The sequence below is a fragment of the Castor canadensis genome, chromosome 15, assembly GCF_047511655.1.
Source record: "Castor canadensis chromosome 15, mCasCan1.hap1v2, whole genome shotgun sequence".
Lineage (NCBI taxonomy): Eukaryota > Metazoa > Chordata > Mammalia > Rodentia > Castoridae > Castor > Castor canadensis.
The window spans coordinates 77,624,067-77,643,067 of record NC_133400.1 but is presented as its reverse complement, the minus strand read 5'-3'; the positions used below and the strand labels follow the sequence as shown (position 1 = coordinate 77,643,067).

At 33.7% G+C, this 19,001-nt stretch overlaps 1 protein-coding gene across 1 annotated transcript in view; it reads left to right on the top strand.

Moving 5' to 3' along the window:
- Positions 1-19,001, top strand: part of Malrd1 (MAM and LDL receptor class A domain containing 1) — a 598,455-nt gene that overhangs the window by 57,249 nt on the left and 522,205 nt on the right. The window contains exons 6-10 of the mRNA XM_074056557.1: positions 4,895-4,990; positions 5,545-5,691; positions 10,227-10,393; positions 14,224-14,316; positions 16,463-16,670. Of these exons, the coding sequence (XP_073912658.1) occupies positions 4,895-4,990; positions 5,545-5,691; positions 10,227-10,393; positions 14,224-14,316; positions 16,463-16,670 (711 nt within the window). The remainder of the gene's footprint in view (positions 1-4,894; positions 4,991-5,544; positions 5,692-10,226; positions 10,394-14,223; positions 14,317-16,462; positions 16,671-19,001) is intronic.

The window sequence follows — 19,001 nt, the reverse complement described above, 5'->3', positions numbered from 1 at the left end:
GGTTTCTGAATGTGTTGCAAGTTGGGCATTAAAATCAAGATCTCTTTTTAATATTAGAGTAAACTTTTAGACTCTATCCACACATTTGTTTTAGCCTCAGTCCTTCCCAAGATGCAAAAATTCGCTGTAAATTTGTTGGAGAGAATATTGTCTTGGATTCTGTCAAAGTAGCAAATATAAAAAAGAAGTTAGTATTTGTGACTGTGATTAAATAAGAATGAGTTTAATCAGTGATTCTTGAATAACCCTGATTCTTGAATAAATTGCTGATTATAAATTTTTGTAAAGATTGCATGCTGTGGTTTGCAATCAGAATATTGCAAAATTCTATGAATATTTTGAGATTGGCTTTCCAGGACTTTGCCTCAGTATCATTTGTAAAATGACACAAATATACAGACCATCACTTAATTAGAATCTTTATGATGCATACATATCCAGTTAAATAACCAAAACCTTTTTACCTTTTTTATAATCTTAGTTTCAGTTTATATTTTAAGAGCCAATAACTACTTACTGAAATTCATTGCCAATTTAAGAAAATTCACAAAAGAAATTGCCTCAAACCTCTAGAGTCAAAATAAGTTGTCAATTGTAACTTTTATTGAATTGTCCTTGAAACTTGGACTTCATTCCCTAACGTCTGGGAGTTCCTGGCCAAATTCACACAACCTGTTTGTGCAAGATAAGCTTTGAAGGATGACAGTCCTTAGACACGTGACTTCATTGGTATAGAGGCCCTGAAATGGTTGGCTAAGTTCCCTCATGTGTCATTGAAGAAGGATTTGAAAATCCCCAAAATGCATTCCTACAACCAGGTAGTGGTGCAATGTAAGAATAAATAAGAGAGAGAGAGAGAGAGAGAGAGAGAGAGAGAGAGAGAGAATATGAATGAATGTGAATATAAATATATTTCTAAATAATTTTGAGTTATTGGATTGAATGCATTAAAATAAGAAGAGCTGTCTTGGAGATACACTGATTGACAAATATGCATATTGTACCAAAACACATACCCACATACCACTATTTATTTGTTTTTTGGTGGGAATAGAGTTTGGACTCAGAGCTTTGTTACATACAGAACAGACAGTCTACAGCTTGAGCCACACCACCACTCATACCACTATTTTTCTTATTATAAATTCTGGCCAGGTGCCGGTGGCTGTAATCCTAGGTGCTTAGGAGGCAGAGATCAGGAGGATCATGGTTCAAAGCCAGCCTGGGTAAATAGTTCATGAGACCCTATCTTGAAAACCACCATCACAAAAAAGGGCTGGTGGAGTGGCTCAAGACGGAGGCCCTGAGTTCAAACATCGATACAGCAAAAAAAAAAAAATTCCAGTTTGAGGGCTAATGGCAGTACAAGTGGTTGATATTGCAAAAAAGATATCTTGTGTCAAGTACCAATTGACACAATTGACATAAGATACATTTCAATTTTATGCAGTTTGTACTTGGCTATTTTGCTAGTTTTGTTTATAGTGGTATTGTGTAAATAGTGACAAATTAGAGATAAGATACAACTTTTAATTATGTGGCTGTAGGGGGCAGAAGATTTGTAGTTCTTGCATGAATTCACAAATACAATTTTAGTTGTTTCATGGTAATTGTTATTGTGTAATCTTAGCTTAATTGCCGGCATTCCCTTAATTACATGTGCTGTTTTATTTTTGGTGTGTCTTACATTGAGGAAGAGTTGCATATTCATCATTTGTAAAGTATTATGAGAGGCCAGATTATGTACAAATTGGTAAATCATTTTCATAGCCAATTGTTTCAGTTTTATCACAAATATTAATGTAAATGATTTACAAAGAGCCTACAAAATTTTTGACATTCTGTTGATTTTTCTCATGTCATTTATTTATTCATTTGTTTAACAAATATATATTGAGCGCCTATATTATGCCAAGAATTTTTCTAGGCAGTGAAGATGTAAACAGCAGTGGAGAAACAAATATTAACCCTTGCTTTCACGGAGCTTACATTTTAGTTAGGAGGAGAAAGACATCAATTAAATAAATAAGAAGCATATTTTATGGTGTAGTGATAATTGCTATGTAGAACAAGAAAACAGAATTGAGCTAAGAAGTACCAGAGGTGAGGGTGAGGTGGTGAACATTTACATAGAGCACTCAGCATGTTCACACTACATTCATATCAACAGCTGTAATAGGAGAAAATTCAGGAGAAAGCTTTGTGCTGATGTAGAGAAGAAAAATACTTTTCCTGAGGGAGGAGTGATTAAGTATGTCCAAGATCACTGCTGTATTACGTATGTTGAGGAAGAAAATTTGAGTATTAGATACAGGAATCTAGATGGCAGAAGAATCAGAGCTGGAGTCTGTGAAAATAGGCAGCACTTTGAGAACTTAGGTGAAGGCCTTTGGCCAATAGGTAGTATTCTTATGATGGATGCAATTTGGACTGTTAAGGCTCATAGAGAATGAGAACACGTGGATGGAACTTCCTGGAATGATTCCTTAAATAGGCAAGAGGAGATGCAATTTCTGTGCAAATGAAAGGAGTGGCCAGAGAGGAACATGGGCAGTCGACCAGTCACAGAGTGAGCCAGATATGGGCAGCACTTAAGGGTGGGACTTAAGTGGACACTTCTGATTTATCTCATTTTCCCTGTGAAGCAAGACGATGAACTAAGAATGGTTTTGGAGTAACTGGGAGTTTAAGGAGAGAATAGAAAGCTTTGAATAATTTTCTAAGAATGGAGAAAAAGGAAAGAATTAGGATTGTTGCAATGTAACAAAGTGAGTGGTCATGAATATGAAGTTATTTCAGTCAGGATAATTGTAGCCTTCCTTCATGCCCCTTCAGCTGCACAGATAGATGCTGGAATGGTGAGGGCTATACAGTATTTGACAAGAGAACATGGGACTCATGAGAAGGGGATGAATTACTGTTTAACATCTGTAAGAAAGGAAATGAGGACATGATAGTGGATGAGAGGAACTGAAGCAATTATAGGACCATAGGCTTGTCTTGTCAGGCCTGTAGAAGTCAAAACACAGTCCCATAGTCAGTGACTGGGATACTTTATGAAAAATGCATCTTTAGGTTATTTCATCATTGCGTAAACATCATGGAGGGTTTTCCTCAGGCTAAGATGGTGCTGCTAGCATAATAGGCAATGAAATCTTATGGGAGCACCATTGTATATGAAGCCTGTCATTGACTGAAATGTCAGTATATAGCTCATGACTGTATTACTAGAGTTGAGATACTAAAAGGGGTGAGATGGAATACAGAGTGATGGTTGGGGACTGGGCCACTTAAAATTATGACAAAGAAATGTTATCTGCATGCATAGAGAGGTGGTGGCAGGTCTCCTTTTGCCAAACTTCTTCAAGATTATTCATAAGAAGAATCATGAAACTGAGAACTAAAGTAAAAATGAATATTTAAATAACAAGGAATTACAGTGAGTCAAGAGTCATAATCTTCAGGAACTGAGAGGTAGGGAACCTATGTCTGTAGATCAGTGCTACAAACTTGTCCAGTGAGGTGTCCCATTTAAAGTTGAGAGTTGTCAAAACTGAGTATTTAGGAAAGTGAAGTAAAAGTTTTCTGCAAGTAGCACCAGGAGCAGAAAGGAAAGCAAATCTGCTTTCAAATCCTTTTCATATCCACCCGCCCAAATCAGCCACAATTTGAAAGGACTTCAAGAGAAGGTAGTTCCAGGGTAGATCCAACTTCCAGCTAAATAGGACACCATATGCTGCTTTTGTCACATGGGTAATAGGGGATAGCAGGCTCTTGGTTCCAACATTAGGGCAGATAGATGATGGCTTGCCAGACACCACAGCTACCTTTATTATTTTAATTTATTTTCATTATTGTGATGGGCGGGGGTACATTGTGGCATTTACAAAAGCTCTTACAATATAGCAAATATATCATTCTTGAATTCACTCCCTCCACCATTCTCCTTTATATCCTTGTTCCTGGAATAGTTTCAACAGGTATCATTTTTCTATTTACATGCATGTATACACAGAATTTTCACTATATTCACCCTCCCACATCCTTTCACCACCTCCTCCTTCCTCCCCCTGGTACCAACATCCCCAGGCAGGACCTGTTCTGCCCTCCTGTTATCCAATTTTTCAAAATAAAGAAGAAAAAATGATATTTTTGTTCATTTAAGATAGGTATACAGGGGAGTTTCCTTGTGCCATTTCCACGTATATATGTATTATAACTAGAATTGGTTCATCTCCTCTAGTTTTCTTTTTTATTTATTAGTCCCATTTTTATGGTGGTCTCAATAGACTTAAAAATTCTATATTCTTTCTTGTATTGAGAGCACATCAACCATATTCACCTTCTTAACTTCCTTCTTTTACCCTCCCCCCTCATATGTGACCTCACCTTGGTGACCTGTTTATCATAGTATTGCTGTATTTGTATTAGGTCTATATTCCACATATGAGACAAAACATGCAGCTTTGGCCTCTGAACCTGGCTAACTTCACTTAAAATGATGTTCTCAGTTCCATCCATTTACCTGCAAATGATAGAATTTCATTGTTCTTTGTGGATGAATAAAATTCCATTGTATATAAATACCACATTTTCTTAATCCATTCATCAGTAGTTGGGCATCTTGGTTGCTTCCGTATCTTAGCTATTGTGAATAATGCTGCAATAACGTGGGTGTGCAGGTGTCTGTCTTGTAAACTGACTCACATTCTTTTATTCCTTTGGGTATACCCCTAGAGCACCACGGAAGCATTAGCCATTGGTATGGTTGTTTCTTTCTCTTCTTCCCCCACCCCCCGTCTCTGTTATTTAAAGGACAAGGAGTGATTTTTAGAATGAATGTCAACATTTTAAAAATACATGAGTCTTTCTGGCCATTTTTTAAATTTAACAGATGAGATCTTACCATGTGAAGAATTGAGTGCTGAGCAGGGACTGTGTCATCCAGATACAAATCTTTGCAAATTTGCCACAGATGAAGGGTTGAGATGTAAGTGTTAATTTGAGATGTTTATAATTTTTAAGATTCTGAGACCAATCACATGAATACACATATGCCAAACTGTTGTCCTTAATATCCTAGTGTGAATTGGAGTATTATTGTCTGTGGCTTAAAAAACTGAAAATATTAGACACATCTATTTAAAGTGATGTTTTGTAAAATAGCATTACTAAAAACCACAGAATTACACACAATATTTCTCTTTTAAAATTCAGTGTGATTATGAAGATTAAATAATTTAATCTAATCCCATAATGCAGGGAAAGTCAAACATTACGAAATTTTAAAAATTGCAACTGTAGCAGTGGTACAGGAAAAACTAGAAATCTCTCTTTTCTACCTGTTGCTCTCACTTGAAAGAATACACATCTGGATCAATTGAAGTTTTGCAGAACAAGGTTGTTGGTACACTATAAAGTTTATTGAATCAAAACTTGCAGAGAGTATACGTAAACCTCTTAGCTGATTGTAACATAGAACTCTCTTAAGCGGCCATTCTAGCTGACTGTAGTCCATCAAGGTCCTTTTGCTCCCTTCTGTAGTATGTCACGCCTGTGGATTTGTCTTTGACATGTGTGGCTGGGCCTCGGAGGCTTCCACTGGGCAAATTTCCTGGATGCGCACCATGGCAAAGGAGGTCCCTGTGTTTGAATCTGCACCACCTCAGGATCAAAGTGGCAATAACGAAGGTAGAAAATAAAAACTAATATATCTTATATGAGAACCTTAGAATTCTGTTGATTATGACTAGTAATAAGACATTAAATCAGGTATCTTGAACACAGTATATTGTATTGAAAATATATTATGCCACAGAGACTGCAAGTGAAAAACCAATCATGTTTTTTGCACTGTGAAAGAAAAATATAGTATGTTGACTACTTTTGCTTATAAATTTCATTATTTTTTATCATCAGGAGATACTAGATTTTGTGTGAACAAAAAATGTTCATCAATTCTACAAATCTTTTTATCCCTGCAAGGTGATTTGAGTTCCTTTCTCTTATTTCACAATGGTAATTTGTATTTTCTGCTTGCTTTTCCCCTGCATTGTTTCTCCTCCCTCTCTCTATCTCTCTCCTCTACTTTCTTCTTGGGCAGTGAGAGCTAGTAGTATTTTAATTTAATTTTTTTCCCACTAATTTCTTGATATAACTTATTTTTCTGACCGTTAATTTTTAACATTCATTTTTGATATTACATTTTTCAAAATTAAAAGGGCTTTGGTATTTCTGTCTTCTTGAATGTGAGAAAGATCGTGTCACAATTTAACTTTTTTACCTTTTTTTGTCTTGACTTACAATTTAACATTTAAAAAAGTTTTTAGGGCATTATTTTAAGTTTTTATGTTTACATCTATTTTAATTTTATACTTCAGCACTTAATTTACTTGCTTTTATTTATTTGTTTGTTTATTTTACTGATTAATAGTGTTTTCAGTGCTGGGATGGAACCCAGATCTTGTGTTTGCGAGGCAAGCATTCTATGACTGAGTTATTTTCCCTCCTCCCTCATCATTGCCTTTTAAATTTTACTCTTTTACTTTTGGTTCTCTTTCCTTCTTGCAAAGGTTGATATTTTTAAAAAATGAATTGTTATTTTATTTAGAAAAATATCTGTTGTAATATGTTTCCTTAGTGTTTATAAACAAAATGCTAACTTGGCCTTACTCATAAGAAATAAAAATTATCTGGTCAGATAATTTTAGAATGAAATTTGTTTACTTTCTAATTTCTAAGTACATAACTGTTCTTTGTTTTCATAGTTACTGTTGTAATTGAGAAAACTGAGTTTAACTAATCATCTTTCAATTTAATGTAGACTTTAATACTTTATCTTTGATGTTTGAAAATTTCACTGTGATGAGTACAGAGTGAAAATATTTTTATTTAATTCTTGAAATGCTCAGAATGTATATATTTCATCACTTGTGAAAATTATCTGTTATTTTATTCAAGCAGTTATTTCTTACTCCCTCTGTTCTTTTCCTCTTAAGTTCCTAGTAGGTTTATATAATGGGGGACTTTAATGAACACTCTGTAACTTGACTGCTCTTTTTTTACTTTTTATATTATGTACTCTTTTGAATTATATTTTCAGTGCTGCTTTCTGAAACATAAATTTTCTCTTTGACTATGATTACTCTACATTGTGTCCATTTAACTTATATAATTCTTTATCGTGATACAAGTGCCTTATGATAAAATATTTCTAATGCTTTCTCATCCTTTTGTCATTGCTATCCTGCTCCTTCTCTTTCCTTGCCTCCTCGCCTCCATCCTCCCTCCCTTCATTCCTTCCTTCCATCCATCTGTTTTGTTTTTGACCTGTGAACACTAAATATTCATTTAACTTCTTTTGCATGGCTTCTAAGATGTAATTTTAATTTTGTTCCTTTATAGATAAGATTTTTCCCCCCCTGGCTTCTGTCAAGATGTTTCGTTTTTCTTTGATTTTCAACAGTTTGAATATAGTATGTCTGTGTAGCTTTTTTTTACTGCTCATTTGTTTTTTGTATTTCTCCCGCTTGGTGTTTTCTGAATTTCCTGGATCTGTGGTTTATTGTATGATATTATTCACTTATTACTGCTTCAAATATCATTTCCATTTTTTGTGTTATATGCCTATTGCCCATACATTGCACCTTCTTTAGTTTTCCCACAGTTTTTGGATAATCTCTTTCTTGTTACTCTACCATTTTTCTTTTGTGTTTCAATTTTGGAAGTTCTATCAACATATCTACAAGTTCAAAGATTCTTTCCTCAAGTAAGTCTAGTCCACGAATGAGCTCATCAAGACATTCTGCATTTCTGATGGTGTTTTTGATCTCTAGCATTACCTTAGATTCTTCAATTGTCCATCTTTATGCTTACAGTATCTGTCTCTACTTTTTAAATACAGCTTTTCATAGTTATTTTAATTTCTGGTCTGATCATTCCAGTATATCTGCAGTATCTTATTTTGCTTCCAATGCTTGCTTTTCTTTCAAGAGTGCCTTTTAAATTTTTTGTCAAAAGCCAAATTTACAGAAAAAAATGAAACATGATTCCCTCTATAAAAACAGTTACAATAAATAGTTGGAACAGCTATCTTTATCTGGCTAGGTTTCAGAATATGTTTACTACTGACTGTGCCATAAATGTCTGAGTCTGACATTCTTCTTTGTTTTCTTGTTTTTGTCTTCTTTGCTGTCTTTAGATGCCCTAGAGACTTCTTCTTAAGTGAGATCTGAGACATATAGCTCTTTCAATAGTATTCTTCTGTTATATACAGATGCCTCGTTGATGTGCTGGGAAGTTATGAGGTTAGGGGAACATGCCATAGTCCTATGATTAGGTCTAAATCTTCTAGGCAACTTGTACCTCTGCTCTGTGTCCTTCAAAGTGCATCTTCATTGTCCCCCTGAGGACAAACAGGAAGACTGGAGAGGACTGAATATGGGTTTATTCTTCCCCCCATGCAGAAGGTTAGAACTAACTGTGATTGGATACTTCCCTTCTCCTAAATCAGTTCGATTTTGGTCAAGCCCTTGGTATTAAGGTTGTGGTTAAACAGTTTCTCTTGATTGCAGGCTTTGGTAAGACTAACAGAATAATCCAGGTATATTTCAATATGGTTAATTCTCTTCCCCACAGTTGCAAGCGTGACATTTTCCTGTGAGAAAATTACAGGTTTCCAGGAGGCAAATCTCAGGAAACTGAAATCTTTTCCTAAAGTTACGTTGCCCTAGGGTTTTTAACACTGAATCATCCATACTGAGCTCAGTGTGGGTTTTTCTACACAGGTACTAGTTCCTGCAGAGACCTGAACTCAGAGAGCTGCTCTCTGAGTCTCTTTGCCTGCTTGCCTCTTCAGTTACAGGCTGGTAGATTGCACAGTGACCACAATTCACTGATGGGTTTGTGAAGAGTTGTTGATTTTCAGCTCAGCTTTGTTCTTGTTAGATTGATACAAGTGACAAATTCCAAGCTCCTTTCATGTGGTACTGAAACTGGAAATTTTGCAGGCTCTTTCCAATGAGATTTGTTCTCTTTTTCCTGTTTATCCTATTCTTTCTCTTTGTTCCCACTCATCCTTGTTTAGTGACTTGGTTGTAGCATTGCTTAGCTCCCCAGTACCTTATCTGTGTGAGAATATTAGGTTAGGGTTTCATATTTCATGGTATCCTTATAGTTTTTCACACTCTGTTGCTTGGCTATAGTTCAAGGTGGTGAATGTTTTATGAGCAGGGTTTCTTAGCCCTGTTCTTTAGCTTCATCAAGAGAGTTTGAATCTGTCCATTTATTCTTTTTGTGACAGTTAAATTGGTCAAAATCTACAGCCTCTGTGGTCCCAAAGTCCAGGTGTGCTGTAGCTTTACTTTTGTGTATCATGTGGCATTTCTGCTGTTTCTCTGTCTTTTGAAATGTTTTGTATTGTTTTGATCTCTCTAAACTTTCTTCAAAATGTATTTTTATTTTGTTTATCATCTCTTTGGGTTTAGATCAGAGGCACAATATTAACTTACTGTGCTATTTTGATTAAAGCCAAACATTTCTAATAAAGAAGAATTTCCATTAATTTAAATTAGCATTTTTCAGAAACTACAGGAATATTTATTAACTTGAAAGAAATGAAGCATTTCAGACTTTATTTTTGAAAAATAAATCATAGGAACTCTTTTGTGTCTCTGTATTGCCAATATTATTGATTCAAGAAGAGCCCAATTTGATTTTAAATACCAGGTGGAAAAAGGTATTGACAATATTCTGTGTACTACAAAATTCACAGGTACAGTTAAATAGGACTGTAGTTATTTATTACTTTCATGTGGTTGGGGAAGAGGCAGAGCATTTTAAATTGTGTTCTCTGAAACTATAAAGATTTTTATATAAAAAGAAGAAAAAAATGACCAAAAGGAGAAAGCACATTGTGGCATTTAAAACATATTAATAATTTGATGGTGTAATAATTTTTATATCAAAGATTTACTTTGTAACAATAGTGAATTTCCATGTTCAGGATGTCATCAAACTCTGATTTGAAAAATTGGGAAAGATTTAGCATACTTCAGACATCACATGTGAACTGAAAACCTATCATTTGTCACTGATAAATACCACATCCTTTTAAATAGAATGTGTTTTAAGCCTGATTTTGGAAACATCACAAACAAAATAATTTTGTTCAAACAGAAAGGGGTTAATTGTTTTCCTCAGTTGGTTCTTTTTCCTCTGCTTTTCAGGTTTCTATGTGTGGTTTGGGGCCAACTATACTTTCACTCTGAGCCATTTAGACAGCAGGGCTTACTTAAACAGCTCTGTGTATCACTGCTTGGGCACAAACTGCCGTCTCCAATTCTATTACTCTATGGAAAACAGTGTTCTGAAAGTAGGACTGTATAATAATAAGGTAAGAAGAAACTGGCATTACTTTAAATTCATCAAATAACTGAAATTTTTATTCTTGTGTTTCCATTTCTTCATTGTGTGCAGGTTTTAGATTTCCTTTAACTTGACTAAATCTGCCTTTTAAGAAACATTAAGAAGTCACTTCAGGAGGTACCATAATGTGGAAAGGTTATTCTGTTAATTTGTATAATATTATTTCACATTATCTTTAAAATTGATGAAAGCACATTTAAGAAACTGTAGGTCTAATCAAAATGAGATATCTGAGGTTCAGCATTGAAACTCTGGTGTGAGCTGTTTGGGATTTTAGATCTACATATTATTAAAAGTAACAATATGATAGAAATAAATTATTTATTTTTGTACCAGTAGGTACAATTTTAAAGAACTAGAAATTGCTGATTAAATATAGACAAATGAATTAAGTGAATTAAGAAACAAATGGCACACCAGAATTAGTGAAAGTTGCTGATGTTTATGCTAGTGTATAAAACAAACTCAGGTTGATCTAACTTTAACGGAAAAAAGTCCTGTACAAGTAAGACTATGCATGAGGCTCTTTGAGACTGTCTGTTGTAGAGAAGAATTTTTTTACAGATGGGAGAAAAGAGCCACATGGGTAGGTAGCAATCATTGTACAAATGGGAACTATTTGACAATAGTTGTAGGAATTCTAACTTTGGAAGAAGCACAGTAAAAAGCATCCATGTGAGTTTCCTTTGGCTCAGTGTGCTTTCTAGAAATCAGATGAAACTCCCACATGACAGCAACTTGCTTCATTTTTTAACAAAAATTTACTTATCATCTGGACTCACCTGGTGCCACTAACAACCTGATCATAGCATCTTCTTCTGCTTTGTTCTCTTCTCATGTTTTTCATATCAATCCTCAAGTATCAGAATGCCTTTTACAAGGATATTTGAGAATTCAGGAGCAATCATTTTCTTCTCTTTTTTTTTTGGTATTTTTAAATAATGTCTAGTCTTCCTTTTACCTCTTCTTTTTAGTGGTGCTCAGGGAGTTCTAAAGTATGAAGTTGGATAGGTACCCTTGTTAACTAGCTTTATTATTAGGATGAGACATAACAAAATATTTGATATATTTCATTCAATTTGGTAAGGGAGAGGGCAGAAAACATCCCCACCCCTTCTATAGTACCACAAACTTTACATGTACTTGTGAGCAATTTCATTGCAAATGAATACCCAACCCTGAAAACACAAAAGTTAAGATTTACTCAGATATGTGGTACCATTATTCATGCCTCAGTGATTTTTTTAAATTATTATCACTTGTGCCAGGTAAACCAAACCCAATGAAATTCCACATAATCTGTGACCTTTTGTAATTTCTAATGTTCCTTTGACAAAGGCATAGTGAAAAAATTTTATATAGTTTAAGTTATAAATAATTCTATATGTGTTATATTTATATTATATATACAATCTGAGTATCATGCTTGGACAAGCACTTTACCACCAAGTTACATCCCCAGCCCTTAAATTTTATTTAAGATACTCTAAGCATATATAGTCTTATGATCATTCTTTTCACATGGCAAGTAATCAATTAATTTTCACTAACATATCAAATAAGATACTGATCTAAATTTATGCACAAATTTCAATTAAATATGTCCTTGTCCTAAGGACTTTTAAACTTTGCCTGGACATTAGTGATGGACTTTTACAGTTTCAATCAATATATTACAAAATACTGAAAATGGATTATATCATTCCTGTAGAGCTATATATGAACAGAGTGAAAATTTTAATGGCCTTTGATACTACATCATATAAGAATAGATTTACCAAGACTTTATGTTTCATATTGTAAGAAAAATAATAAATCCTGCTGAGCTGAACTAGTATAATATACAGAACCAATTAGGTGTACAACTTAGAGAGCATCGACTGATGTTCGACTCATTGATAAAGCCTGTGTTCTGACACTGTGTTTGCCATCCTCATCACACACAGTGTGACAGATGTGTCACTAGTGAAAAATCCTCATCCAAGTATATTTAATTTACAAGTTGATGTTTTATCATAAACTTGAAAGAACTCCAAATCTTTCACTAAAAAATTACCTCTTGATGAAAAAGATCATTTATAGCCTCCATAAGTTGAATGTCATCCTCTACCCTGAGCATCTAAATATGTTTGGAAGTGTGTGCAGATAAACCAAGATGAGTTTAGTGAGAAAGCTAAAGGTCATTTTTTTGCTACTTCCAGACACTAGAACTTGGTAAATAGAGTTGTTAAGTAAACAGTTCACTCCTTTAGAGTCTTAAGTGAACTGCAATTCTAGATCACATTCTCTAGATGTTCTTGAGAATGCCAATGACCTATAAAATGATAATAATAGCATTAGTCTACCTTTTCTTGAGTTTCCATGTGCTCAATGACTGAAGTTGTGTGGGAAATATTGGAAGAAAATTTTGTTGTATGTCTCAACTTTTTATGACTAATTCATCCTGATATGACATGGAGGCTCTCAGCTGAAAACATGTTCACCTTGTGTACTTGTGGAAGTTTTCACAGTTGATAATGAATGAATAATAGCATCAAGTATATTTTAATGAATTTAGACTGCCTCCTGGAATATTTAAGACTTTGGAAATTTGGGCTAGACATTGGAGGGTACAGGACTAAACTGGAAATAGATTCATTTTTTAAAAATCTTGGGCATGGATGAAAGAAGTGAAGCTTAGAGTGAATGCTTAGAGTGCAAAAACTTATGTCAAGTCTTGTTAGAATTAAAACTAGATGTCACCTTCCTGTGTTGTTTTCTATATCACACTAGAAGGTAAACAAGACCAGTCAGAGCTCAATCTGAGATATGTTTATATCATTCTCCATGTTTTTGCTATATCAATAGACGAAAAATAAACATATCCTATATTATGAACAATTTGGCCTTTCCCAGGGAAATGTCAAATTAACTTGAATGTTTGCTAAAACCTAAGGAATAAGTAGTATTATTTCATTCTTATAAAGACTAATATCATAAGCATAGTTGTGTAGTACATTATAGATTTTATTGAGTATCTTACCTCATAATGTATAAATGATAATTTTACATATTTTGTTATCTAAAATAATGATCATTAGAAAGGTGTAAGACATAGCATGCCATGGAAGAGATTAAAAAAAAGTCTTGGTAGATGACTAGAAAAGTCAAACTATGGGAATAAAATTTCCAGACAATAATTTTGTTATGCAGAACTTTGAATGAATTCTCTCATAGGAAAAAAGTAATATTGAGATGGTACAGAAAATGCCTTTAACATTTTTTTACCTTTATATTAAATGTTTGCTTGATATTTCTTTGTAACATCATGGAAATATTACAAAATGTAATTATGTTATTCAGATCAGCATTTAAATCACCAATATTATCCATAGCTTTTTATTATTTTAATTTTGAAATGCAGAACTTTGTATCTTTAAGATTCCTTTCAAATATTTGCTCTGTCCTACTACACTTGATCCATGAAAAAAATGGAAAAAGAGAAGTTGGATATAATCAATGCATACTTCTTGAATCTGTGAAAACATCACATTGAACCTCAATAATATATATACTATTAATATATGTTGATAAAAATTAAAAGTTAAAAACAGATGTACTAGCTAGATGTACAATATTTCTTTGATATTCATAAAAAATGTCATCCTGCTTATTTATTCTTATGCTGATACTTTAGGTTTCCTAGTACTTAATTGTATATAGATTGGGAAATCCCTATTAAGTGTAATTAAAAGAGGAATATGTAAATGTGAGAGTAGAATTTGAGGAATGAGTAATGTCTTTTTCTTCAAGTCAAAGGAAGAAGAAACATTTTGGCTATACAATACATCAACTCACAGAAAATGGGTGAAAGCAGATGTGTTAATACCAGAAGATCTGAAAACATTTCAGGTATAAAAGGAAATAAACAAGTTTTATCATAAGTTTAGCATTTAAAAAAGTGAACTTATCATTCACTGCTATGTTTAAATTAGCATTTGAATTAGGAGGGTAGACTTGTATAGTTGAGAAAAGAAACAACATACTTCTCATTACATCTGGCCTTTAGCAGGTCAAATTTCCAATAAGAGGAACCAGTGTGCTTCTACTCTTGACCAAAACTTGCTTAAGAATAGGATGATTCCTGCCCTTACACCTTCCAAGTCCACGCGTGCACCTTAGGAAGCATGTTGCATCATCAAGCAGATGAATAGTAAAATGGTATCTAAGACTAGGGAAGCACATGCAAATGTTTGAAAGCATGTAGACTTTTAGAATCTCAGATACTATGAACTTGGAATTTTTGAACCATAGCATTGTAGCTTTTTTGTAGTGTGCTTAAAGTTGAGGTTTATAACCATCTTATTGAGTTAACATTTTGACATTACTTTAACATTTTATAAGCTAATATTTATCTTTGTAATTTCTGAAAGATATATTCAATAAGTTTCTTTATTTTTCCATGAACCAAGAGTTAAAGTTTGTCTTGTTATTTGACCCAAAGATAAAACACAGTAAAATGTAAAGAGAATACATTTGGGAGTTATAATAGGTTTCTAATTGTATGTGAAATATAATCAGACTTTCAGTAATGGAAGACTTTTGCGATCTATGTTTAAATTCATCAGTTTTTCAAACCTAAGTGGTATGATTTTTGTATGTCTGATTTCCCTCTGCTATGAAAATGTGGAGTTATTGGACCAATAATTTATATGTGTGTGTGTGTGTGTTATTGATTTTGGGGAAAGTATATAGCAGCATACTAATGTTTACTTATGATTAGATATAAAGAAATTTAATTTATGTTATTTTTATTTTGGTTTGGCAGTGCTGGAGTTTCAGCTCAGAGCTTTGTGCTTGCTAGGTGGGGACTCTGAGACCACTCGAGCCACACCCCAAGACCCTTTTTGCTTTAGTTATTCTTTGGACTTAAAGTTAATATTATCTTCTAAAGTCAATGTTTAGACTTATCTGCAAACTGAAACTTGATCTAAAGTAATTCTTAACTGAACAAACAGTTATCTTTTATCTTTTAAAAAGATGAAAATCTATTCAGAAACATTAAGGTGAATGAGATTGAACGGAGTCAATTATTTTCCTAGTATCTTGTTCGAATTTTAAAATGTAGCTTGGTGCTGGCCAACTGAACATTCTGCAATAACAGAAAATTTCCCTATCTGTGGTGTCCAATATGGTAGCTACTAACTAAATTGTTGTATTGGATATTTGAAATGGCACTAATGTAATTAGGAAACTGAATTTTAATTCATTTAAATTGAAGTCATCACATGTAGCTAGTAGCTACTAAATTGGACAGCAAGATGTTATTTGCTGTACAGTCAGTTATTTATATTTCTGTGTTCTTGCTGTTTATTTACCATTATTCTTGGTAGAAACACAAGGAATACTAACACTTTGACATTGTCTTACAGTTGACTGGCAATGCAAGGTTGTTTTACTTGCGAATATTGCATATTTCCAGAAAAGCTAGTAGTTAAATTGGAACAATGAAATGTATTTCCTTGAGTTTGAATTTCTTTCCTTATTAGAGAAATCATTCTTTTCTGCAAATTTAATTGATTTTTGTATTTATTCTGTTACATTTTTGCTCTTATATTATACCCCCATTCTATTTGCATATTTCCCTTCATGCATTCAAATACTAATTTTAATAATTAAAATCACAGTTACAACTCTTGTTCTGTAGGTAATAACAATTCTTTTCCTTTTCCTTGAAAATGAAAGAAAGAGAACTGTGAAGATAATGCACAGACAGTAGATTTGCAGTCAGAGGCATTTGGATGGTTAAGTGATTTTCTCTGATCCTGGATGGATTCTCAGAGGCCTTAATGAAGCAAATGTGTTCATCCATCTTAAGAGTGTGGGTTGAACTGATCAAATACGAACTTTGTTAGTAATTGCTTTTGGCCGCTCTTTACACAGGTGTTGGTGTTTTTCTCAATTTTTTTTTCTCAATGACTCATTAATCTCTATTCTCCTTTGTTAGTTTTCTGTCTTTTAAAAGAGTTAAGTTTATAAATTGATCTCTTTTCTAAAGATTGTTTTTGAAGGTGTTATTTTGAGCCAGAGAAGTTTTATTGGGCTCGATCACCTGTGGATTTATGCCTGTGAACAGACCCACTCCAGAAAACTTTGCTCTGCAGATGAAGTCACTTGTGCCAATGGCCAGTGGATTGCCCAAGAATTGGAGTGCGACTCTGGACAGGACTGCTCCCATAGAAGTGGTGAAGACCCAGAAACTTCCTGTGAGTAAATTAATGGTACACTTCTTTGCCTGCTGTAACTCATGACTGATGGATTTAAAATAGGTGTTGTTTCCATGAAGATAAAAGTAATTTAAGAAATAAGATGAATGTTCCTTCTTTCTCTGAAACTCTTACCACTATTCTGTTAATTGTTTCTGCATTGATTTAATTTTTTGGTGCTTGTTGCCAAAACTGAAAAATCTACTCAACAAATGGATTTATTATGGTGTGTGTGCGTGTGGTGTGAGAATGTGTGTGCTTTTGTTAAAGAGGAAAATGGATGTGAGAGAGAATCTCTTGGGACCTTAGCCTTAAGAGACATATATTATGGTTTGAAAACCTTTGTTAAATATGCTTTTTCCCCTCTCTAATGAATTGTTTTGGAATTTGTGGAGAGTGTAAGGAGGAAGAGAGCTGCCAGTTTTCAGGAGAGCCATGAAGACTGTAGAGATCTGGGCATCACTGGAAGTCATGAGAACAAAATGGCACAACATCCTTCTTTTGGGCCTCTTAAGAAGAGTCTTTGATAACGAGGGATGTTAAGAGATTCCATTACTATTCAAACTTAGTCATATTTCAAAGAAAATGGGAATTTAACTTACAACCTATGTTATGGTTTTTATAGGAGGTAGCTAAGCAACTAAGATTCTGGTGTCTTTTTTAGCAACTATGAATTCCAACTACATGAATCTATTTTCTATATTACAAATAAGAAGCTTTTTAAAAAACATTAAAATTTTGACATTTATTCTTCTGCCATGTTTTACTTTAGTGAGATATTTTGTTGAGCAGCAGGAAATATTGCAATAAGATAAATGTCACCTTTTAATGAAAAGATCTTTGTGTAACATGCTCCTCTTGATGGACAAGTGAGGGTTTTATTAAGAGCAATGGAGAGGGACCTTGGGAAAAGGGAAGAGGCAAACAAGGAAGAAATCCCCTGCTGGCCTGAGTACAAACAGCAATTCAATAAGTCCTCAAACACCTGCGTGAAGCCAGATGACCTACTAATGACTGTGAGTTCAGTGGAGTTTTTAGCTGGCTCTCCTGTTTCATTCAGAAAGAATAAAGCTAGGAGAAATTTTTATCTCTAATGTGAGTCAGATTCCTTTTTGAGCTTTATTTAAAAAGTTTACAGACATTTTAGTTTATTTCTTTCAGGGAAATTCATCTTTCTAGCAGCTTCTATTATTTCTAATTTCAGTAAATTAAAGGAAACACATTTCTTTTCACTTGTGCATGTGGAAGCCTTGCTTCTCTTCTATATTTTTCTCTGTAGTAAATAATCGTTCTTTATGCTTCCCTCCTTTTCATAGCTTCTCATAACCCAATTCCTACTTACAGTATTAGCAGCTGTATTAGCTCTTGCTTTTGGATATATTTCCCCATTTTCTTCCTTTACTAGAATTTCATTGATGGCTTATCTGGCATTTTTTAAATACCGTAGGTCTCAATATTATTCTGCTATTTCCATTGGGTGAATACAGGGACAGACATCTGTGTTTATTAACAAATAGTGCTATTTCCTAGTACTTTAAGTTTTCCAAATAATGTAACTTCACTTTTTGAAGGAAAAGTTGCCATGTTTGCTTGGTTGAGATCAACTTAATATAGGGGATATGACATAAAAATATAGCTATAGGGTATAGAACATATATACATAGATGTTTACACACATATATGTGCATTCATATATCTTGATGTCAAAATGAATATTTCACATAAATATTTATATAATTGCTTTTGGCTTAGGGAAATAATTTATATAGATTTAAATTTTTTCTGAACAAAAGTATTTAATGTATTGTGCCTATAAGACACCTACACACAGACACACAGAGACACACATATCCTGTATATGCACACACATACAAAATGAGAGGGATTTCTTTATTCTGTTTATTTTATTATTGTTGTACTGGAGGTACATTGTGATATTTACAAAATTTCTTAAAATTTATCATAGTTGAATTCACACTCTCCATTGTTTTCCTTTGTCTGCCTTCCCCCATTCCTGGAATAATTTCAACAGGTCTTGTTTTTCTATTTTCATATACACGTGCAAAATATTTCCACCATATTCACCCCAGACCTCCTTTTCATATATTCTCCCCTTTCCCATTTGTTTCCAACCCCCAGACAGGACCTGATTTGCCTTCCCATTCTCTGTTTTTTTTTTAATGGCATGTTTGTTTGTTTAAGATAGTTGTACATGATGTTTCATTATGACATTTCCATGTATATATGTATTATAACCCAAATTGGTTCACCTGTACTCTTGTCCTAAAATTTAAAAACACTTTGAAATACTTTTAAATTTGTGTTTTATAA